Source organism: Drosophila miranda, chromosome 2 (assembly GCF_003369915.1).
Source record: "Drosophila miranda strain MSH22 chromosome 2, D.miranda_PacBio2.1, whole genome shotgun sequence".
Taxonomy (NCBI): Eukaryota; Metazoa; Arthropoda; class Insecta; order Diptera; family Drosophilidae; genus Drosophila; species Drosophila miranda.
In genome coordinates, this window is record NC_046675.1 from 23,604,919 (window position 1) to 23,627,656 (window position 22,738).

The 22,738-nt window shown below is 44.7% G+C and overlaps 6 protein-coding genes across 7 annotated transcripts; 4 read left to right on the plus strand and 2 right to left on the minus strand.

Annotated features, from left to right (window-relative positions):
* The first annotated feature begins 63 nt into the window (after nucleotides 1-63).
* LOC108154135 (COP9 signalosome complex subunit 5) lies at nucleotides 64-1,339 on the plus strand. Its single transcript, XM_017284270.2, has 3 exons — nucleotides 64-415; nucleotides 484-1,060; nucleotides 1,121-1,339. The coding sequence occupies exons 1-3, from the start codon at nucleotides 155-157 to the stop codon at nucleotides 1,264-1,266; spliced, it is 984 nt and encodes a 327-aa protein (XP_017139759.1). The 5' UTR covers nucleotides 64-154; the 3' UTR covers nucleotides 1,267-1,339.
* Nucleotides 1,340-2,985: 1,646 nt separating this feature from the next.
* Nucleotides 2,986-5,506, plus strand: LOC108154123 (soluble guanylate cyclase 89Da). Its single transcript, XM_017284254.2, has 2 exons — nucleotides 2,986-3,263; nucleotides 3,360-5,506. Exon 2 carries the CDS (start codon nucleotides 3,382-3,384, stop codon nucleotides 5,383-5,385), a length of 2,004 nt encoding a protein of 667 aa, XP_017139743.1. The 5' UTR covers nucleotides 2,986-3,263; nucleotides 3,360-3,381; the 3' UTR covers nucleotides 5,386-5,506.
* A 2,215-nt stretch (nucleotides 5,507-7,721) lies between these two features.
* On the plus strand, nucleotides 7,722-12,176 carry LOC108154125 (soluble guanylate cyclase 89Db). Of its 2 annotated transcripts, none has more exons than XM_017284255.2 (2): nucleotides 7,722-8,611; nucleotides 9,965-12,176. In XM_017284255.2, exon 2 carries the CDS (start codon nucleotides 10,087-10,089, stop codon nucleotides 12,088-12,090), a length of 2,004 nt encoding a protein of 667 aa, XP_017139744.1. In that variant the 5' UTR covers nucleotides 7,722-8,611; nucleotides 9,965-10,086; the 3' UTR covers nucleotides 12,091-12,176. The 2 variants fall into 2 exon arrangements, with proteins under 2 accessions (XP_017139744.1, XP_017139745.1); XM_017284256.2 differs by having other exon boundaries at nucleotides 7,722-8,428.
* A 708-nt stretch (nucleotides 12,177-12,884) lies between these two features.
* LOC108154141 (dihydrofolate reductase) lies at nucleotides 12,885-13,624 on the plus strand. The gene is made up of 2 exons (XM_017284278.2): nucleotides 12,885-13,066; nucleotides 13,127-13,624. The coding sequence occupies exons 1-2, from the start codon at nucleotides 12,987-12,989 to the stop codon at nucleotides 13,602-13,604; spliced, it is 558 nt and encodes a 185-aa protein (XP_017139767.1). The 5' UTR covers nucleotides 12,885-12,986; the 3' UTR covers nucleotides 13,605-13,624.
* Nucleotides 13,602-14,235, minus strand: LOC108154143 (succinate dehydrogenase assembly factor 3, mitochondrial). Its single transcript, XM_017284279.2, has 3 exons — nucleotides 14,066-14,235; nucleotides 13,883-13,992; nucleotides 13,602-13,825 (listed from the first exon to the last, which is right to left on the minus strand). The coding sequence occupies exons 1-3, from the start codon at nucleotides 14,145-14,147 to the stop codon at nucleotides 13,622-13,624; spliced, it is 396 nt and encodes a 131-aa protein (XP_017139768.1). The 5' UTR covers nucleotides 14,148-14,235; the 3' UTR covers nucleotides 13,602-13,621.
* A 79-nt stretch (nucleotides 14,236-14,314) lies between these two features.
* Nucleotides 14,315-15,959, minus strand: LOC108154136 (derlin-2). The gene is made up of 4 exons (XM_017284272.2): nucleotides 15,558-15,959; nucleotides 15,108-15,464; nucleotides 14,887-15,050; nucleotides 14,315-14,828 (listed from the first exon to the last, which is right to left on the minus strand). The coding sequence occupies exons 1-4, from the start codon at nucleotides 15,642-15,644 to the stop codon at nucleotides 14,660-14,662; spliced, it is 777 nt and encodes a 258-aa protein (XP_017139761.1). The 5' UTR covers nucleotides 15,645-15,959; the 3' UTR covers nucleotides 14,315-14,659.
* Between the last annotated feature and the right edge of the window lie 6,779 nt (nucleotides 15,960-22,738).

Sequence of the window (22,738 nt, forward strand, 5' to 3'; positions counted from 1 at the left end):
TAGAACTTAAATTTGTCAGTATATTTACGGTATATTTTGGTATATTTCGAAAGGTCGATATATTCTATCGATAAATGTGATCCCAATAGCCGGAATAAAACAAAAAAGAATTTATAGTAAAGATAAAGAAATATTAGAAGAATCTACGAACAAAATGGATGTCGATGCTGCACAAAAGACTTGGGAGCTGGAGAACAACATACAGACTCTGCCCAGCTGTGACGAAATCTTCCGCTATGATGCCGAACAGCAGCGTCAGATTATTGACGCCAAGCCCTGGGAAAAAGATCCACATTTCTTTAAGGACATAAAGATTTCAGCTCTGGCGCTGCTGAAGATTGTAATGCACGCCCGCTCCGGGGGCACTCTCGAGGTTATGGGCTTAATGCTGGGCAAGGTTGAGGACAACACGATGGTGAGCAAACAAAAATAACAAACAAAAAGACAAAGAACCTCTTACGCTGAAGTCTCATTCGCCGGCAGATTGTGATGGATGCGTTTGCCCTGCCAGTGGAGGGCACTGAGACACGCGTGAATGCCCAGGCCCAGGCCTATGAGTACATGACTGCCTATATGGAGGCTGCCAAGGAGGTTGGTCGCATGGAGCATGCCGTCGGCTGGTACCACAGCCACCCCGGATACGGCTGCTGGCTGTCTGGCATTGACGTTTCCACACAGATGCTGAATCAGACCTACCAGGAGCCCTTCGTGGCTATTGTGGTCGATCCTGTGCGCACTGTCTCTGCTGGCAAGGTTTGTCTGGGTGCCTTTCGCACCTATCCAAAGGGCTATAAGCCCCCAAACGAGGAGCCATCCGAGTACCAGACCATACCGTTGAACAAGATTGAGGATTTCGGTGTGCACTGCAAGCAGTACTATCCGCTGGAGATTAGCTACTTCAAGTCGGCTCTGGACCGCAAATTGCTCGACTCCTTGTGGAACAAGTACTGGGTGAACACCCTGGGCAGCTCTGGGCTGCTGACCAACACGGAATACACCACAGGCCAGATCATGGACTTGTCCGAGAAGCTGGAGCAGAGTGAAAACTTTCTGGGTCGCGGTAAATATCGAATAGAAGCCGAGTCTTGAGCCTTCTAATTGCCGGCTTCTTATTTCACAGGCACCGATGTTAACGAGAAACGCTCCGAGGACAAGTTGTCCAAAGCTACGCGCGACTGCAGCCGCTCCACAATTGAGTTGATACACGGCCTGATGGCCCAGATAGTCAAGGATAAGCTCTTCAATAAGGTGGGCCTAGGAAAATAGGGCCTCTGCTGCATTAGATCATTATAAAATACGATATTTCTATTGATTTCAAAATACACCGAGTGGATTGAAATTTTTCTTTAAAAACGCTACTAGCTAGACTCCAGACAGCCAAATGACTGCTCACAGAATTATTCCTTAGTTGTTTGGGTACTCTTTGGGACGAGGTTCGTTTATTTGAAATGTACTTTGGACAGCAGCAGCTATGGCATTGCCTTCTCATCAATCAATTTGTTTCATCATTTATATCGTTAGGCGTATTTTATAACTTTTATTCCCTGATTGCGTGTTTGTCAAGTGTCAGGACGGCCTGTTGGACACCGATACCGCTGCCTGCATAGGCCACAAGTGAAGTGTCAACGCTCTCCCTGCACGTGGCCCAATCAATTTCGTTGACTAGAGGGGTGGCTTGGTCGCTAATTAAATACGTTGTCACGTTTATAGCCTGGTCCCTGGCATACCATCCCCCAGCACCAGATGGCGGTAATGCAAATACCAAGCTCCTTGCTACAGTGAACACTCGAGTCTCGAGAGAGACTAATAATGAAGATTATCCAAAGCATAAATCAATGAACATGCTAGAGGAATTTGCTTACTGCTACCGATAATAGTTGATAATTATCAAGGACTATACAATACCAATATGTTGCACAAAAAGTGGGCCGTAGACAGGGTTGTGCAAGGTTTTAATTCTCCTTTCATCTGTGCTTCGTTACTGACCGTGGCCCGCGGCATATTCGGTTCGTCTGGATAGCTGAGTCGGTGCCATAATCGAAGAACGAAGGATCTTCCATCTGTAGTTTTTACAGTACAGTACTTTCTAAGGCCAGATCCGGTTATCCGGCTTCGTTTACCTCTTTTACATTATCTGATACGGTCACAAATGATATATCTTATTGAGTTCATCCCGTCGGGAGTCCACTGTACTTTCCACTCTCTCTCCAACCACATTTAACCGTTATCATCACTTTGACAATCCTGGCGTCGCACCATTAACATGTAATGTCAAATATTTGTGTGCAAGTGTAGGTGTTTTTTGTGTGTTTGCTATACCCCCATAAATCCCTCTGCCCCAAGAACTTCTATAAACAATGCAACCGAATTCGGTTGGGGGGAATTTTTAAATCCCCAAATGTAAATTGCGGCGTTAGACAGGCCAAATAATCCGACATCAAAAGCAAAATAATTCCAAGAAAAATTACATCGCAAACAGAAAGGGACACAGAAGATTCAGTAAATTGTCTTTTATAGAGATTTAGCTTCAAGTAAAACCCTCCGTACCATTCCGCACTGTCGGGAAAGCGGCTTTAGCGTGTGAGTTATTATTATAAAAGCCATAAACTAGGGAAAGATACTTCATTTTTGATACTTTATCGAAATGCGACAGTCAATTGGCCTCAACAAGGAGCAATGACATGAAATGTAATACTGCCCGACTAGGTGGGGGGGTACTGAAAGGGAATAAGTGCGGACGGACTACTAAGAGGGGCAGAGTAAGAGTGTAAGCTGAGTGCTGGTCGACTATAAAAGAGCTGGAACCCAGGGGTAGACGTTTCATTCGCACAGGCAGAGCCAGCAGGAAAGCTTTAACACAGTACATACCATCCACAAGGACCGCACAAGGTCCGAAGCCATGTCCCCACAGCCACAGTCACACCCACACACGACAGCATCCTCCATCAGTGAAGCAGAACAAGGAAATTAAAGCCACAACGGAAAAAGCAAAGGACGAGCAACGAGACCGACTGAAGAATATAATGGTCAAATTGTCGACTCTGCGGGATTTCGTGTGTGTTCGTGTGTAAAGTGCAGCCTGCTTGGGGACGCCTGTGTGTCATAAATTGAATTTCCTTCAAATTAGAAACTAAATAAGGCTCAGATTCTGCCGGAGCACATTGCCAAATAAAACGGAAATAAAAGAGAAAATAAGTAACGTTTAAAAAAGAATTTTGAGCGTGTCTTAAAGTGTGGCATAGAAGTTGGACCTGTTGAACAAGGTGAGGCATACTATTGAGTTAACATTGACAGAGAAATAGAAAGTTGGGAGATGGGATGATGGAGAGAATCTTTTATGTTCCTATTTGCTTTCACAGATTCTCCAACAATCCATCAATCATGTATGGCATGCTCTATGAGAGTGTCCAGCACTATGTGCAGGAGGAGTACGGCACAGACGTTTGGAAGAAGGTCTGTAACATCATCGACTGCAAGCACAACAGTTTCAAGACCCACCAGATCTATCCGGACAAGCTGATGCCGGACATAGCGGCGGCCCTGTCCGCCTGCACGGGCGAGTCCTTCGACTCATGTATGAACTTCTTTGGAAAGTGCTTCGTAAGGTTCTTTAGCAACTTTGGCTACGACAAGATGATTCGCTCCACGGGCCGATATTTCTGCGACTTTCTGCAGTCCATCGACAACATTCACCTGATCATGCGGTTCACCTATCCCAAGATGAAGTCGCCGAGCATGCAGCTGACCAGCATGGACGACAAGGGGGCTGTCATCCTCTATCGGAGCAGCCGAACGGGCATGTCCAAGTACCTTATTGGGCAAATGACGGAGGTAGCCCAGGAATTTTATGGCCTGCAGATCAAGGCATATGTAATCGAGAGCCAAAACGACATCAGCGGCGGGACGGCGGGTCCCATCAAGATGACGGAGGGTCCGCTTACTGTCATCGTGAAGTATCGCCTTGACTTCGACAACTCTGAATATATGGCCAAGCGTGTGAACACGGAGGCACATCCCTCGCAGCTGAAGATGCCCACGGTGAAACTGGACGTTTTTCTGGACCTGTTCCCCTTCACCTTCGTCCTGAACCACGACATGAAGATTACACATGCCGGGGAGAAGATTGTGGAGACATGGATAATGCACAATCCTGGGGCTAATCTCAAGGGCTTCATAGGCACTCACGTGATGGACCTGTTCCACTGTCGACGGCCCAAGGACACCACCATCGATTGGGAAACATTGATCCAGATGCGGGCGGTTCTCTTCGAGTTCGAGCTGATCCGTACGGGGCATAATCGGGATGCCTACGACGCAGCCCTGAACATGGACTTTGAGAACTACGACGAGATGGATCTAAACGAGGCCCAGACCATGGCCATCACTAAGGCCAAGGAGTTCAATGACGCACATCCTGCCGAGGCGGAGCTGGCTGCTGGAGAGGACGAAATCGATCCGGCCACGGGTGAACGTCGCTCCTCCCAGGGCCTGAGATCCATTCTGCTCAAGGGTCAGATGTTCTACATCAAGGATGTGGACTCGATGATATTCCTATGCAGTCCGTTGATCGAGAACCTGGATGAACTGCATGCCATTGGTCTGTACCTGAACGATCTCAATCCGCATGGCCTCAGCAGGGAGCTGGTCATGGCTGGCTGGCAGCACTGCTCGAAGCTAGAGATCATGTTCGAGAAGGAGGAGCAGCGATCTGATGAACTGGAAAAGTCCTTAGAGCTTGCTGACTCTTGGAAGCGTCAGGGTGATGACCTCCTATACTCCATGATCCCTCGTCCCATTGCCGAACGAATGAGGAACAGCCAGGAGCAGGTTTGTGAGAGCTTCGAAGAGGTCTCCATCGTCTTCATCGAGGTCCTGAATGTCTACGACGGCGGCTTGAACAGCATTCAGGGAGCCATGATGGCAGTGAATACGCTGAACAAGGTTTTCTCGGTTCTCGATGAGGAAATCATTTCCCCGTTCGTCTACAAAGTGGAAACCGTTGGCATGGTCTACATGGCGGTGTCCGGGGCACCGGACGTCAATCCCTTGCATGCGCAGCACGCGTGTGATATGGCCCTACGCGTGATGAAGAAGTTTCATCCCAAGGACATGGGCGATGTAGCCATTCGGGTGGGCATCAACTCCGGTCCCGTGGTGGCTGGAGTCGTTGGCCAAAAGGTTCCTCGTTATTGCCTCTTCGGGGACACGGTCAATACCGCCTCCCGCATGGAGAGCAGTAGCGATCCCTGGAAGATTCAGCTCTCCAAATACACGGCAGACAAGGTGCGAGAACTTGGCTACAAGGTCGAGTCCCGTGGCACTGTCAAGGTCAAGGGTAAAGGCGAAATGGAGACCTATTGGCTTCTCGAGGGACCAGAGGGCTAAACGATTGAAAAGAAATGAAAAGAAATTATTTATGATTTAATGTAGAACACCTGCACTAAAAATATTGTACTACACTTAAAACTAATTGCAATAAAAGAGAATTTCCCTCTTTCTACTTTCAGTTTGATTGAATCTAAGTCTAAGTATTTCAGATATCTCATCTGAGGTCACAAACCCTAGTTTTACGACACTCGTAAACGGGAATTTAGTTAACAACCGCTTTCCTTTTGCTCGAACGGAACTTCTCGTCTAACTGACGAGGGTCTCATATCTAGCCCCATTCCCAGCAGACAACCCATTTCCGAATATCCTTTTTTAATAACTTTTATGGGGAGATTGCGTGTCGTTTGGCACACCATCTATAGCTATCCACGCAGGCCTGGCTATCATAAGCCCATGTAAGTCGTAAATGGACTGGGTTCTGCACTGAGAAAAAATCTTTGATATCAAGAATACGAGTGTAGGTTTTTCTACTTGGAACCCAGATCCTTAAAGATATGTACATTTATGAGAGTTAATAGATACAGATTACGTAGTATGGAAATGGATCAGGATAGAAAGCTATTGGGCCACCTTTAACGGTAGAAGTTCCTTTAAGGAAGAAGAACTCCTAGTAGAACAAACAAAAATATACTCAGTTTCTGAAAGCTTGTTCTATTCGATTTCGACGTGGAACAGATGTGAAGACACAGTGTGACAGCACACCAAAGTTCTTGATTCATGCTATAGTAATGATTCGACCGACATCATTCTTTATGATTCTGCGTTAGCGCTTTTCTCGTCTCTGGAAGCTTTTGATTGCCAGAAGATTATGCCATACGAGGGGCTGGATGTGGTCTGACAATGATTTGAAATACCCTTAATACAGTGTGATATCACAGCAGTCAGCATCCCCTTATAATAGTTATAAAGAGACGTGCAGATATCGCCTTTTTTCTCTAAGTGCGTTCACGTCGATGGCTTTTGGAGTTCCTTTACCCTGCTCTTCTTACCGAAATGAAATTAAGCCATTTTGCGTGCACCGCAGAGAAGCTCAAGTGCCTGGACGTCTGCCAATTAATTCTAGACCAATAATGACAATGACCAATCGCACCCCCACACAGGACTAATTAGGTTTTTTATTTTGGTGAAATGAAATGACAAAGCATGATGTCCTTCTCGTATTTAGTTTTAGCTCAATTTCTCATTTTAATCGTCCCTTTTCTGTGCGTTATTAATGAAATTTTGAGTGGGTTTTAAGCGTTGCCAAAATAGCCCTTCCGTTCCGTGTCCGTGACTCTGACATCCAGCAGAGATGCTCGCTGGCCCATGTCCTCGCACATTATCTTCACTTTTGGCAATTCATGCGCTGCCCATAAAATTGTCAACGCTTATTTGAAAAGCTCTCCCGGACAGCCGTTTGGGTTAAGTAGGACAAAGGTTCGGTTGGGAGGCTGTGAGGCTGTAATGCTGTTGGGGAGCCCCACGATAGACAAATCCGAAATCCTCTTTAAATTGCTTTAAAGCACAACATCAAATATGTAGCCAGGACTCTCTCATTCACACACACATGTATATGAACGTTTGTATGTATTTATTGCAAAAGTATGCGTGAAAATGGAATGGCATTAAAACAGTAGCCCCAACCCACTGTCACCCATCCAACCACCAAGGGAAATGGGAAAATGCCAAGGCAAAAGCGAAAGCGAAAGGCTACGACAATGATACATTTGACGAGCAGTTGAAAGCAAAGACTTCCAGGGCTGGACGAGTGTCAAGAACATTCCCATATAACGGAATGGATAGAGCTAGATTTGGAAAAGAGTTCAGGCTTTATATAACATACGTTCCAACTCAGATTAAGCTGAGTTGATTAAGTGTTCAAAACATTGATTATCATTGATGAAAGAACACAAAAATAGTTGAAGCCTTAGTTATACGTAGGAGGACTTTTAGGTCCGTAACCGTTTATTGAAAATGATTTTATTGCCGTTCAAAATATTCTCCATGATGATAGATACACTTTACAGCCGCTGAAACCAATCTTCAAACCACTTTTTCCACTGTGAAACAAGACGGTGTATCACGAGAAAAATTCTAAGATTTGGGGAACTTTTGTTTTTTTAAGTGCAGCTCGTCCTAATGTAAAAAATCTATAAAAAAATCCTTTATAACCCCCCAAAAAAATAACCTTCGATGGAATATTTTCCTACTTTATGAAGAATCTGTTTAAGTGATTCTATATAAACGCTCAAAACCCCTCCATATAAAAAGTTCATTCAGAATATAAAAGTAAAGCTCTTCTCTAAGAAGCCAAAGATGTATGTACGAGTATTACCCATCCCTGTGAAAACCTTTTAAGTGTAACGCAAAAGGAGTTTGAGACAAGGGACAATATTTTGCACGGAATACCAAGAACGCAAGCACGTATTCGATGCGTATTGTGTGTGTACCATAAAAGAAACGAACAGAGAGAAAAATGAGTACTTTGGCAGTGTGTCAATGTTGATACTTTATCGAGAAAGAGAGAAAGTGGCATTTGACATAGGACGGAGGACCCAGAGACCCGAAGCCAAGAGCATTGACTGGCGATGTCCATAATGATGATGATGATGATGGTCAAACAGAGAAGTGCGTGTCGAGGCGCAAACACGGAGGTCGTAAGTGGCCCGGAAACATCCATCCAGCAGGAATCTGGCTGCGGGGGACTATAAAAGGACAGACCGACAACGATACACGCTCCATTCGTACGACGACCGCCTGTCTGATTGCCGGCTGAGGGAAAAGCTTTGCACGACGGAACCGACGACACCGACATCGACTCCGACCCAGACTCACGAAGTTCCGTCAGAGGAATCATGGAGCAAATCACACGGGAAAAAGCCAAAGAAGCTGCGACAGGCGGACAAACAAATTTAGTGTAACAATAGCAACAGACGACGACGGAACACGGACCCAGAAACAGGGAGAGAGAAAGAGCTCCACAGAAAAAAAATATACGTATCGAGTCTTAACGTATCCGGGAGGAGGCTGTGTGTGGAGCATATGCCCCAAAAGTGTTTGTGTGAGTGTTCGGGCAGGTTCCCGTAAATTATAAATAAGCTACAAGCAAATGCCGCGTGGATAAAATTAAAACTTCAGAATCATATACCCGTGGTCTAACGAAAGAAGTGCGAAACAAAATTTGAATATCTGGAATACCTGATGGCGATTTAATCAACGGCGAAAGGCGAAAAGGCAATCTAACGTAAGCCGGATTAGCAGGGATACAATATGCTAATTTCACAGCCACTTGTGGGAGGGATTTATCAGGGAAATCAACTATGTTTAAGTGGGTATGAATTTTTCATTGGTTCTCCGAGCGAAGCAAAGGTTGGGCAGCCTCTTGGCGTGTATTTTAAATGGATCCCTAGATATTTATAGAGAGCTTTTACTTTGGGTGTTTAATTTGTTTGTAATTAATTACTTTGTGTCGCCTTTTTTGAGAAATCTTTTTATTAGTAGATTATTTATTATTATACAATTATTTATTGATGATTGAAAAGTCTGATAATTTTAATACTTAGTCCCATTCACTCATCTTTACGAATGATATCTAAAATATGATTGAAGAGATGAGCCCAGAAATATGTAAATTTAAATCCTGAAAATCAGCTCATTTTGTTATAAGAGTGATAATACTGAGGATACAAAGATTATCCCTTTACATATTTTGTATTACTTAATAATATACAAAATTTATTGTGAGGATTTAAAGGATACATTATCTTATTTATTGGAAAAGTATAAATACTCGTAATAGAAAAGAGCGGCCGCTTTAATAAATTTTTATTTGTCAGTTAACATCTTGAAACATTAATCAAACGCCAACATTTGCACATACTACTTCCAAATACAGACTAAAGAATTTGTTGGAATATATATACATATTTTTACGACTCTTGGCCTAAGAGAAATGTGCCTGTTTTGGTCAAAATTGAATACACAAACTCCCGAAAGATGTTGGAAAATTTATGGCCCAACAGCAAGTTTAACCTTCGACCGGCCCGGGGGGCTTGGGGCGGTAAAATTGAAAAGAAGCCACCGCAACAAGGCGAATTAACGGCAACAAAAAGCCAACGGAAATAAGTCAAGGGGACAACGAGCTCTGGCAAGGACGTGACAAGCACTGCGGAACATGAGTAAACGACTCAGAGGAGGCGCGTGCCTGGTCCTGGCACATGGCACATGTAGCCAAATTAAACTGTAGAGGCAATAAATCAAAAGGCAAGGAAAAGGAAAGCAGGCTTAACTTTCCCTAGCGCCTGTTGAGGAGTAGATAGGAGAGGACTGCAGTAATTCATTTTCCTGGAATATGTTACTTAATGTACTTTAAAATCCAAGTCAATTTAATGCCTGATGATTTTATTTGATGGCTTACGGGATAGGCGGCCTCTCACTTAAGCTCTCATCAATCACTCGAGCTTATCTTCGTTAGCTAATCCCTGACCTGACACACTCTCTCATATCCTAGGGGCAGACTTCACCTAATTACCAGCAGTGAATAATGGAAAAACTTTGTTATCCTAATTATGTGTTCTCAAACTTTTCCTCGTTGCAGAGAAACTTTTTGCCCAGGCAATTTGCGCGACAGAAAGAGCGAAAACTAACCATTCGCCAGGAGAGACCTCAACATAGCCCCCACTGACCTTCCCCAAAGGAGCCGCCCAAACAGACGCCATCATGTATGGGATGCTGTACGAGAGCGTGCAGCACTACATCCAGAAGGAGTATGGGATGGAGATGTGGAAAAAGATCTGCCAGATAATCGACTGCAAGCACAACAGCTTTAAGACCCACCAGATCTATCCGGACAAGATGATGCCGGACTTTGCCGCAGCCCTCTCCGCCTGCAGCGGCGAGTCCTTCGACTTCTGTATGAACTTCTTCGGCAAATGCTTCGTGAGGTTCTTCACAAACTTTGGCTACGACAAGATGATTCGCTCCACGGGCCGATATTTCTGCGACTTCCTGCAGTCCATCGACAACATACACCTTCAGATGCGGTTCACCTATCCCAAGATGAAATCCCCGAGCATGCAGCTGACCAACATGGATGACAAAGGAGCTGTTATCCTTTATCGCAGTGGACGAACGGGCATGTCCAAGTACCTTATTGGGCAGATGACGGAGGTGGCTAAGGAGTTCTATAACCTGGACATGACTGCGTATGTTCTGGAGAGCCAGAACGACATTTGCGGCGGAACAGCGGGTCCCATCAAGCTGTCGGAGGGTCCGATGACTGTGATCGTCAAGTACCGCCTGGACTTTGATAATCGCGACTATATGGCCAAGAGGGTGAACGTCGTTGCCCATCCGTCCCAGATGAAGATGCCATCGGTGGACCTAAACGTGTTCCTGGAGCTGTTTCCCTTCACGATCGTGTTGAACCACGACATGAAGATAACACTCGCTGGTGAGAAGATCATCGAAACGTGGATACTGCACAATCCGGGGGTGAATCCGAAGAGCTTCATTGGCAGTCACATTTTGGATTTGTTTAAGTGCCGGAGGCCCAAGGACACCAAGATCGAGTGGGAGACCATTGTCCAAATGCGAACGGTTCTCTTCGAGTTTGAGCTTATCCGCACGGGTCACAATCGCGCGGCATACGATGCAGCTCTAAACTTTGACTACGACACCTTCGACGATGCCAGCCTCAACGAAGCCCAAGCCATGGCCGTGGCCAGTGCCAAGGAGTTCAGTGTGGAGCACGCCAAGGACGACGAAGCTGCTGCCGCCACCAAGGATGAAATCGACCCTGCCACGGGACAGCGTCGTCCCTCTGTAGGTCTCCGATCCATCCTGCTCAAGGGTCAGATGTTCTACATTAAGGATGTGGACTCGCTGATATTCCTGTGCAGTCCGTTGATCGAGAATCTGGATGAGTTGCACGGCATTGGTCTGTACCTGAACGATCTCAACCCGCATGGCCTAAGCAGGGAGCTTGTCATGGCTGGCTGGCAGCACTGCTCCAAGCTGGAGATCATGTTCGAGAAGGAGGAGCAGCGTTCCGATGAGCTGGAAAAGTCCTTGGAGCTCGCTGATTCCTGGAAACGTCAGGGTGATGAGCTCCTCTACTCCATGATCCCTCGTCCCATTGCCGAACGCATGAGGAAGAGTGAGGAGCATGTCTGTCAAAGCTTCGAGGAGGTCTCCGTCATCTTCATCGAGGTGCTGAATGTCTACGACAGCGGCTCGAACAACATCCAAGACGCTATGCAAGCTGTGACCACACTGAACAAGGTATTCTCGGCTCTCGATGAGGAAATCATTTCCCCGTTCGTATACAAAGTGGAGACCGTGGGCATGGTATATATGGCCGTGTCAGGAGCACCCGACGTTAATCCTTTGCATGCGGAGCACGCATGTGATCTGGCCCTGCGCGTGATGAAGAAGGTAAAGGCCCATGCACTGCCCGGCGTGGCCATTCGGGTGGGCATCAACTCGGGTCCCGTGGTGGCCGGAGTCGTTGGCCAAAAGGTGCCCCGTTATTGCCTTTTCGGGGACACGGTCAATACCGCCTCCCGCATGGAGAGCAGCAGCGATCCCTGGAAGATTCAGCTCTCTAACTACACAGCCACAAAGGTGCGAAAGCTCGGATACAAATTGGAGCTGCGTGGCTTGGTCAAGGTCAAGGGCAAGGGCGAGATGGAAACTTTTTGGCTGCTGGAAGGACCGGAGTAATATTGTACCACTATCAATTGACTTGACCAATTATATAATAATAATCCGGCGTCTTAATAATTAATAAATTTCATTTTCTGATCCGCCGGGCAGTCCTTTTGAAGCTGGCGCTGTGACGTGAGGCGAATATAAAGTTCTTGTTCAAGTCAATATTCCCAGCCACTGGGGACGCTGGTGCCACACCCTCCCCGCTGTCTATGTCAATGGCTATGCTATGGCAATGTCGAATGGCTGTTCAAATTGGCCAAGATGCTCACCTTTGTGCCGTTTGCCAGTGAACGCATCAGTGCTGTAATTTCTGCTTTCGATCTGGAGCACCAGCAGCGAGGTTATGTAGTATGTCATGCCCGAATGAAGGAGGCTGCGGTTCTGGCCCGTCGTCTTGCTCCAGTACACGTTGTCCTAGCTACCAACCAGTATCTGAGGCTTATTGTGGTCGAATGTGAGCCTGTGAGCCGATTGGCTGATTGGCTTCCACTTTCACAGTTTCAAATTCCAGCCGTTCTCTCAGATCCGCCCGGAAGGTGTTGAGAAAAAGGTGGTATGGACAACAAGCAACACGGCCCGGAAAATACAATGTAAAATCAACCCTTTTTGCCTAATATACCTTGAAGGACAAAATCGCACGCAAGGTGAGGTTCGCACGAACCTTGCAATTTGATTTGGTGGTTTTTTGCCTGTTGCCCATACCCTCTTTTATAGTCCATTCCAAATTTCCAAATTTGAATATTAAAAGGTCGTTAAAAAGAATCGTTATCGATGACAGCTGGCAACAAAAAAAGGCGCGACATTCGGACACCAGCTGTTCATGATTTCTTTTATTTTGTTTTTGATTCCGGTTTAGAGATACTTACGCTGTATATATAGTCACATTCACTAGATGACTGGCAAAAAAAATGTTGCGTTTTAATCTAATTGTCGCGGTGTCCGAGAACTTCGGCATTGGCTTTAAGGGAGATCTGCCATGGCGCCTAAAGTAAGTTATTTAGAACCAATAAGTTAATACTGTGCCTAATATCTCCGGGAATGACTGCAGATCCGAGCTGAAGTATTTTAGTCGCACCACCAAGCGAACCAGCGATCCCAACAAACGCAATGTGGTAATAATGGGCAGAAAGACATATTTTGGAGTGCCCGCCAGCAAGCGTCCACTGCCAGAGCGTTTGAACATTGTTTTGAGCACCACGTTGCAGCCCGCAGAGCTTCCCAGTGATGTGGTCCTGTGCCCCAGCCTAGAGGAAGCCATGAAGCATCTGGAAGAGGAGACCTTTCGCGACCAAATCGAGAACGTCTGGGTTGTGGGCGGTAGTGGAGTTTACGAGGAAGCCATGGCTTCGTCCCGTTGCAACCGGCTGTACATAACCAAAATCCAGCAGAACTTCGAGTGTGACACCTTCTTTCCCAGTATTCCAGACAGCTTTCGTGAGGTGCCGCCCGATGCGGACACACCCGTAGGCGTGCAGGAGGAGAATGGCATTAAGTATGAGTACAAGGTTTTGGAAAAACGAGAATAATAAACCGATTTGTGCATTTATTTGCTTTTACTACTGCCGCGCACATCGTCTGCCGTGATTGTATCGCCGTCCAGTCCCTTGGCGGCTAGCATGAGTTCGTAGAGCTGCACCACCTGGTCATCCTTGAGCATTTCCACTGCATTGGGATCCATTTCCTCGCCCAGCTCTCCCTTGGGCTTACCTCGCAGGCCCAGCTGCTTGGTAATTGTGGAAGCATAGCGCTGGGTAAAGAACTGTCAGTTGCGAGGTCTGCCTCTTGGTAATTACGTAAAACTTACGGCCCATTCTGTCATAAAGAGCTGAGCCTCCATCGGATTGCATTTGAGATGCCTCCTGAACTCGTCCCGCACATAGCCATCGCCCAGGGCACGCAGTTCTGTGGGCATTCCTGGAAAAAACACCAATCCGTTACCAATGAAGTTTACGCGCACAACAAGATGCAAGCCATGTGGGCAACTCACCTCGATGCAGGCGGAGTATGGTTTTATAGAGCAAACGTACGCGCTGCGGGTGTGTGAGTTGATTTATCACAAGGTTTGACATCGTTCTTTTCTTACACAAACTAATACTTTATCAGTCAACAGAACTTAAAATGAAACACAAATTAAAATTACAGCAGTAGACAAGAAAAACAGCTGATCTGTCAAAAACAACCGCTAGATGGCGCTCCGCTAGTACAGGAGCGGACTAAATGATGAGAGGGTTTATGATTCAAAATAGTTCCATTTTCAATTTCGTTTATTTGTAGCATGTCTGTATATATATAATCACATGTGCAGTGTAACGTTCAATCTATCATGAATGCATCTCTTAGGGTCAAATTTAAAGTACATTTAGTGGCATGTGTATTGTGTGTATTGGACTGCTTCTGCATCAGAAAATAACCCAATAAATTATATACACGCTCACACCTTGAATTAACTTTGGCTAACTATTGCACACCTCTCTCAATACTATACGCCTAATGATACCAAGCACCAAATGGGAGGTGGCGGAGGGGTACACAACACTGTCGTCGTCAGAATAGAAAACAATTTTTTAACAATTCAGTTTTGTTATTGCGGCGCCGCTGCAGCCGGTGGCTCTTGATCCGCCGGCTCAGGCTGCCCTCCGTTTTGGCCTAGCAGTGGTTCTCCACCTTCCCCGCCCCATGGAAATCCGCCGGGACGATCCTCGGCGGCCGCCTGGTAGTTGCGCTCAATGTGCTCGTTGAAAAGCCGTTTTCTAAAAGGGAAGGATCCATGCTTAGGCGAATGGTGGCTTTCATTAGAATAGAACTTACAGAAAATATGGAGTCTTAATCAGTCTGTAACCATTGGAGAGTGTTGGATATACGTCCTCCAGCACATAGTAGATGTGGCCCACGCCCATGCCAATAATGTCCACCCAAACCGTGTTGCCCAGAATCATGGAGCAGCAGAGCAGCACCCAGGGAAGATAGGGAGCCTGTCCAAACAAGATTAGTACACTTGCAGCTTATTCTCAGAGACCTCTTGGACTCACCTGAAAGTTGAGCACGCCGAAAAAGTTCATGGGCACCGAAGGATTTCGTCGCGACCACACATAGACCAGCATCAGAGTGAAGGCCTGGCCCAGGAACAACAGGTTAACAAATATTCCAAAGAATGTCATCAGCACGCCGCCAAAGATGAACATCATGACAAAGTCCGAGCTACGCCCGCGAAATGAGCCGTCCTCCAGCATGCGACAGTAGCGATATGTGAAGACCATATTAAAAAAGAAGGTAATGCCGATGGTTCCAAAGTACAGGAATGTGGTGGCCAGTCGCCAGATTTGGAATTTGCGCACAATCAGCGTGGGATTAAAGTACAGCTGTAGCGGCGACACCAGGTCCAGGTGCTGGAGGAGCCACAACAAAAATGGTTAGCAGGCTGATGGGAGAGTACACGTCACCCACTGGAGGCGGCGGCCTTAATCGGGACAATGACTTACCACCGCCAGCGTTGTGAGCACGCAGACCGTTGTATAGGCCCTGGTGACGACCGGGATCTCCAGATAGAATTGCCGCAGAGCATTCATGGCGTCGGCTGGCTTCCGCTGGACTCACAGTATGGCAATTCCTGCTCCTTGATTTGTGCGTTTTGTTGTTGTCTGCCCACCACTTTGCGTTCACATTTGCTACGTCGAAAACTCCCTCCGACGGATGTCCGATATGCTTGCCTAGGCTGACAACTCAATTGACAATCAAAACTAGAATTTTATTTGGGGAACAACATTAGCCCCAAAACTTGCAATATTTCACAATAAATGTAAAAACAGTTTTTTTTTCTGGAAAATAAAAAAATTGAAAAATATTGGCAAATGCAACCCTGTCGATGTTCGGTTCTATCGGATTCCCACTAAAGCCCCCTGTATTTAAATAGTTCAACTACTTGAGGTAAATGGCGGAAAATATTACTGATTGTAAATTCTTCTTGAGGATTCATGCCATCTCTACTATAAACTTAAAAAAAACCACGATATTTTTCAGCTGAACTGCGCTAAAATGATTAAATTTTCATTATTTTCAGTGGAAAATTAAAATACCCCCTTGGCTTGTAATAGGTTAATCGTTCTCCGTCAGGATTGGAAGCCATATTCCTCATATTCTTTGTTCCGTTGAATATTACCAGCTAAATAGAACATTTAGCCATGCCCACTCAATTTTATACGATTGATGAATCAATTCTATACATGATTGGCCTATTCGAAATACTTGCTTTTATTGGATTTCTATATAAAATTGAAAATTAAATTAATAGATTTCTGCCGGGGGAAGAAAACTGTTCACTTTGGTCACACTAACGCAAAACGAGCCCGAATAGGGAATTTACTGGGAAATACTGGAAAACAATAAGAATATCGTTTATTGCTTTTAAAAAATACTCAAAGGCCGATACTATCTAGAGTCGCAATAAGTCCCTAACGCCACAAGCTAAAACACAGCTTATGTAGTACTGGACTTTCGCAATAGATGGCGCCTTGTAAAGTTTGGCGGGAATTTAAAATTTGAATGTCATTAAAAAACTTGTCGAGACGCTGCATATTTCCTGCAAAAATGTACAGTTACACACATAAACACGGCTTATATCTGCTGCTCACACCCACTCACATACCCCAGGCGCCTGTGCCACCTTTGCTCCCTCCAGTCTAGCAAACTTTACATAAATTCCAAAAAGGCCAAACCCCCAAAAAATAAATCTTCGGCCCGCTCCAAGCACAAGGCATTTCAACAAGTTATTGGTGCCATCTCTCTTGCTCCCAGCCGATGCGAGCCAGTTCGTGTTCGTCAGCGTGATTTTGCCGCTTTGTAGTTGTTTCTGGCTCTGACTGCTGCTGCTGTTGCTTTTTTCCACTTTTTTTCTGGCTTGTTTCATGTTGACCCACTTTTTGGTGGCAATACGTGCGACTGCACAGTGGAACACAGACGTGGTGAAAGCTGAGAAGTGCAGCCGGCACTGCTTGTCGTTCGGTTTTGTGGATTTTCGCCCACCGTAGTTCAGGCAAAAAAGTCATAAACTGAATTGCCAACAGGTTATGGCGACTACGACTTTGTTGTTGCTGCGTTTGCTGTTTGGCTGCAGAGTAGTAAAAGGGCCGTGACAGTGACACTTTGAAGTTTGAGGTTAAATCGAGTTGCCTTGCTTTTGTCCGTTGCTCTTTCGGCTGTGCTGCTCTTTCGATTGAGCCGGTATGCCATTTACTTAAAAAGCCACTGAGAGACTCGATTGATTCATTAAGAAAAATACAGCTCGTTCGAGTTTGAGGGAGATGAAACTAGTGTCCAAATAATAATGATTTGATCTGAGGAGGCTGCGGAATCGGACTTGGACTGAAGTTTAAATTATAAATAAAGTTATTATATACCCCAAGCTATATCATAAGTCATACATACTATTACTATATTACAGTAGGAATCAGGAATAAGTTCATTAGAAGAAAACAAAAAAAAAGTTATCCTAACCGTATAAAGATCTTTTTCTCCTCAATAGAATATATATATATCGTACAAATCTAAAGAAGCGGGAACGTTGTGAGCCGCAGCTAGGGCCGCTACTCTACATTTATACCCGAATACAATCCGAATATTAGTTCTAAAATTTCTATTTTTAGCTATGGGGTAAACTGTATATAACTGTATAGCTATACTTATACTGTATGTTCAAGGAGTAGTCCTGACATTTAAGTAACCATCATCTAGGTTCCTGTAATATGACTCTTGTTTATATTTGTGCTATTTGGGATCTCAGTTTTCAGGGGCTTCCTCTTATCGTGTGAAATTTCCGCTGTACTGTTTTTGTATGCAAATTCCAGTTGCATTCGAATGACCTAAGCCGCAAACTTGCAACGAAATAATATCGAACCTCACGCATAGAGGAAAATATTTAGACTATTAATTACTTAGTGTTTCTTCAGCACAAATACTAACACACACTCACCCATACAAGCACGCTTATAAAACTCACATTTGAAAAGTGAAATTTCAAAGTAGAACAACGTACAACAAGAAACAACAACAACGAAGCACAACAACACGTACAACACACGCCATGCCACGCAACCAAGAGAGGCCGCGAGAGAGGTTCCAATATAAATGAGGTCACTTGTCGCTGACCAGCCAGTTCCCCCTGTACCAGGTCCCTCTGCCACACCGTTCGCCCCTTCTCGCCCACAACAACACAACCACTACCCCACTGACCATTGATCGCATAGATCACGCGCCGTCTGTGGCGATACCATTAAAGAGGGTACAACGATTTTAATCAGATCTTTGCATATACATATGTATATCGAAAAATCGAAATCGTTTTCGATCAGCATTAAGAGCTTGCACAGATCCTATTTTATACAGCTGCAAAATGGATTGTTTTCATAGATAGTGTAACAAAATCTACCCAATTTAATAATCATATACGCACAACGGCTTAGAGGAGGGATCGTCCTGTTAGGGTATCAATAGATTCGGCCCCAAAAGCTAACTTTACTTGTTCTTTCCTCTTGTGCATTGTAAATTAATTGCAGTCGCGTCGCGTCGCCTCGTCTTCGTTTTGTTGTTGTTTGGCTTTAACCGTTCTTAACCAGTTTTAGGCCATCCATCGTGTGTGCCATTAAAATGCACCACGAACTTGACAACGCAACGGAAGATATGGTGAAATATCCCCCCGTCGGAGAGAAAGACTTTCGCTATGGGCAAATAAATAAATACGTACAAACATATGCAAATGTCTACGAGTACCCTTGGACAGGCTATGGCTCAAATGGAGATTTGTAATACATTTAAAATAGATAAAAAAAAGACAAGAAGCGGAGAGTTCATTTGTTTATACATATGTATGTGCTAATAATTAATTTGTCTAGATCGAGTTCGGAGAGTCTCCGAATTGAAGATGGTCGTAAGTTATTTCTTTGATATGCAAGTTCGAAGCTATTGGCAACTACGTACTGTTGTTATGTCGCACACCTTTCAATGTACTTGTCTTTGATCTTGTTAGCAATGCTTCTTTGCTGGTAATACTTTTATTAGTACGAGTGTTTTTTGGCTCAGAATCATAATCAAGTTTAATTGCGTATTTCATAAGATTTTCCGTTGTGCACTGTTTGCTTTTGCTGTTAATTAAAGTTGGTAAAAACGAGGAAAAAACAATAATAAAACCAGCACAACACTTAAATATTAATAATTGATTATAATGTTATTACAGACATGATTTATTCTGCTCAGAATCTTGGTCAGCCGATCGGCGATGCGTGAAAACAAAGTCTCAGAGTTTCGCAGTGGCGCTCCGGGGTGGTAAAAACATTGCAAAATCAAAACATTGCAGTTTCGGATATGAATTATAGTTTTAATTGCCAAAAAAACCGAATGCATAAATTATGAATATTGCAACATTTTCGCATTTAACAAGTCCAAGTCCACCTGAAATTCAAGCAGTACCCCGTGTCGTGCTTCCTCGCGCCCCCTACTTCCTGCACGCGATCCATTTCCGTTCTGTTTTGTGGTTCTAGCTCTACCTATACCTCTACCGCTCCACCTCCCATCTTCTGCTTGACTGTGCATCAATCAAAGTCTCAATCAAGAGCAAAAGTAATCAAAACTCCAGCACCAAAGGGGAAGACAGAGAGATGGAGAGTTAGAGCTCAAAAGCGACTCAAAGCAAACATGGAGACAAAACAAAATCGTTAACTTGAAACTGACAAAACAGTGGGCGTTTGATACCTAGAAACAAAGGGTCTAATCTAGGAATATTACCTATAAATGGGGAAATTCCCAAGGAAGATTTTGACTTCGTGAAATATTTGTTAATTGGGATATCTGAATATTTGATTTTAAAATATTTGTATCTGTTTTGAAACCAATATTTCCATTTACAGAGTCAACAATGATGCTGCAGTGGTGCTTCTGATGGAAAAGGTATGCCAATTATTGATCGTTCACTGTACCTGTATGTAAAAATATATGCATGAATAAAAGTACATATGGACATCTGTTTGTATACATTCACCATGTACATATGTATGTGCATAGGTACAAAAATGGCATAGTATAAGCAGCAACAAAACAACATTAGCAACAACAGCATCGGCAGCAGCAGCAGTAGCAGCAGTGACAGTGCCACAAAAAATAGACAAACAACAAACAGTACATACACACAGACAAACAGATACAAAATAGAAATGGAGAGCAACTTTCACCCAAGGTCATTGTGTCTTTAACAGCGCCACACAGCCTAGGCAGAGGAGCGGCAGCAGCAGCAGCAGCAACCTCAGCAGCAGCAGCAACAACAACAGCTGCTGGACAATATGAATATGCGACGAAGACCCACGACCGACCGCCGCCGACCGACGCCCGATTTGCTATTTTGAACGAAAACAACTAAAAGAGTGACTTGAACAGGGTATGTGTGAAAATGAGGTGAGGCATCGGGTGAGGTCCCGATCTCCGTATGTGATCATCCTCGCTCAGTCTCAGCCTCACAGACTACAAGTTGCTACCTCCTATAAAACCTACATTGGACTATCCTTTCTGTCTGTCAGAAAGAGGAGAGAATGGGAGTAGGAGGAGCCAGCGGGTGAGCCACTGCATGTGCCAAAAAGAAACCAAAGCAAATGGTAAACACTGCAACGGCTGCTCATGAAGTGGGGGAATGGCGGAGACGCGAAAAAGCATAGCTTCGACTGGACGAGGCCGCCTGGAAAGGTCGAGAGCAAGCTTTTACCACTAGATGAGTCATGTACATAGGATTCAGGGAAAAGAAGAAGTAACGGAGAAGGAGACAAAGCAAATGGGAGATGCACTCTTGGATACCCTTTTGGGATGGTGAGTATGGGAAATAAAATGGTGCAGTATACGAATATACTTACAATATTTGAATCCCCTTCGGTTGACGGTTAGTCTTGGAGAAGCTTTCCTGCTGATATTGGTTTTTGTTGGTTGATTTGTTTATACCTATCTAATTGAATGAATTAAATTATATTTCATAATTAAATTAAATTCCCATCTAGTTCTCTGTAACCAAACTTTGGAGCATCTTTCCCACTCTCTGTCTTTGTCAGAGCCCATTCTATGGTAACTGCGGAGAGTCTCAAATGACTGTTTAGCCATTTTAATCCTATAGGATTCCCCCATCTGCCGTGTTATCTACTTGGTCTGCACGATCTGGGTCAGGCTTGGGCACAGTGTTAGCTGCCTGCAATTAAGTGGCCAAAAAATAAAAGATGAATGAGTGGAAAATAACTTTTAATTGACATAAACTTTAATTAGAAATAGACAAGAGAAGAAAACAGATAAAAGAGATTCCACAGAAATGAGCTTCGGGGGGGGGGGATGGGGATGGGGTTGGAGGAGATCTTCCGTTTCTAATGCATTTCCAATTACATCATTAAGTTCTCTTTTGCCAAAATCCCGAAATGAAATTTTGATACTTCGGTCGTTGGGTACAACAAAAGCTTAACCCATGACAGCGCGACAGCCGCAACACGTAGCACAGTTTGATTAGAACAAAACGAAGCGACAGAGAAAGACATGGATGCGGTAGAAACAGGGACAGGGACAGGGAGAGGGAAATGGGGAGGGGTACGGTTCCAGTACCATCAGAGACATTGCCATGATGTTGCATAAATTTAAGTGCCACAGATACAAGGCGCAAGATACAGAAACGAGTTACAGATACATCAAGAAGCAGGCGAAGCAGCAAGCAGCACCACCACGACCACCAGATGAAGAGACTCTGCAGCATAGAAATGCGGATGCGAGACCCGACTCAACCCGACTCGCCTGAAGTCGAGACTCCACTTCAGATACACACACACACACACACACACATACACACTCCTATATTCCGTCGTAGCCATGCCTGCAGAGGAGTCAGTATATCGTTGTCTACCTCCAGACTTGCTGCGGTGAAAGAGCAAAGTATCTTTGTATCTGTTTGCCGTTGGGTTGGCTGCTGCTGCTTCGAGTTAACATTTCAAATCCGCTGCGGTTCTGCTGTGGCAAACGAGAAACGAGTCTTGGAAATTGGGTCAGTGGCACAGTATGTATGGCATTCTCTGTCTCCGTCTCCGACTTTGTATATATGTATCTCATACCACTGTGTGGGCTTCTCCCTCTTTCTTTGACTCTTTCTTCCACTGGCTTTCTTTGTGGTCAATATAATGATTCTACCCGACTTGTCGGTTTGGTTTGGTTTGGTTTCTTGGTTTCTGCTCGGTTCGGTTCGGTTCGGTTCGGTCAGGTTTCGGTTTGGGCTCTGTCTTGGGGTCTGTTGCTACTCCATTTTGTGGCCGAACGTGCCTCAGCGCGACGCAGTCAGGTTGCTAATGGGATCCGGTCCGTGTGGGGCATATGCAATGCGGCGACACCCAAAAGTCATTTCTTAGGTTCCAAAAATCGCATTCGAAAACCAAAATCTTAAGCCGATTTCCATTCATTACGCATACGCCTGGAGGTCCCATAGGCCCAAGAATCCCAAAAATAGAACGAAATAAAACTCTAAAAATAAAATAGACATTTTCCAAATTGTAAGCTTAATTTGTTTTCTGCACATTTTGAATGACATTCGAATTTATTTAAATAGAATTAATTAAATATTAGGCATTAAAATTACGAAATAAATATTTACAAATCGAAATGTGTT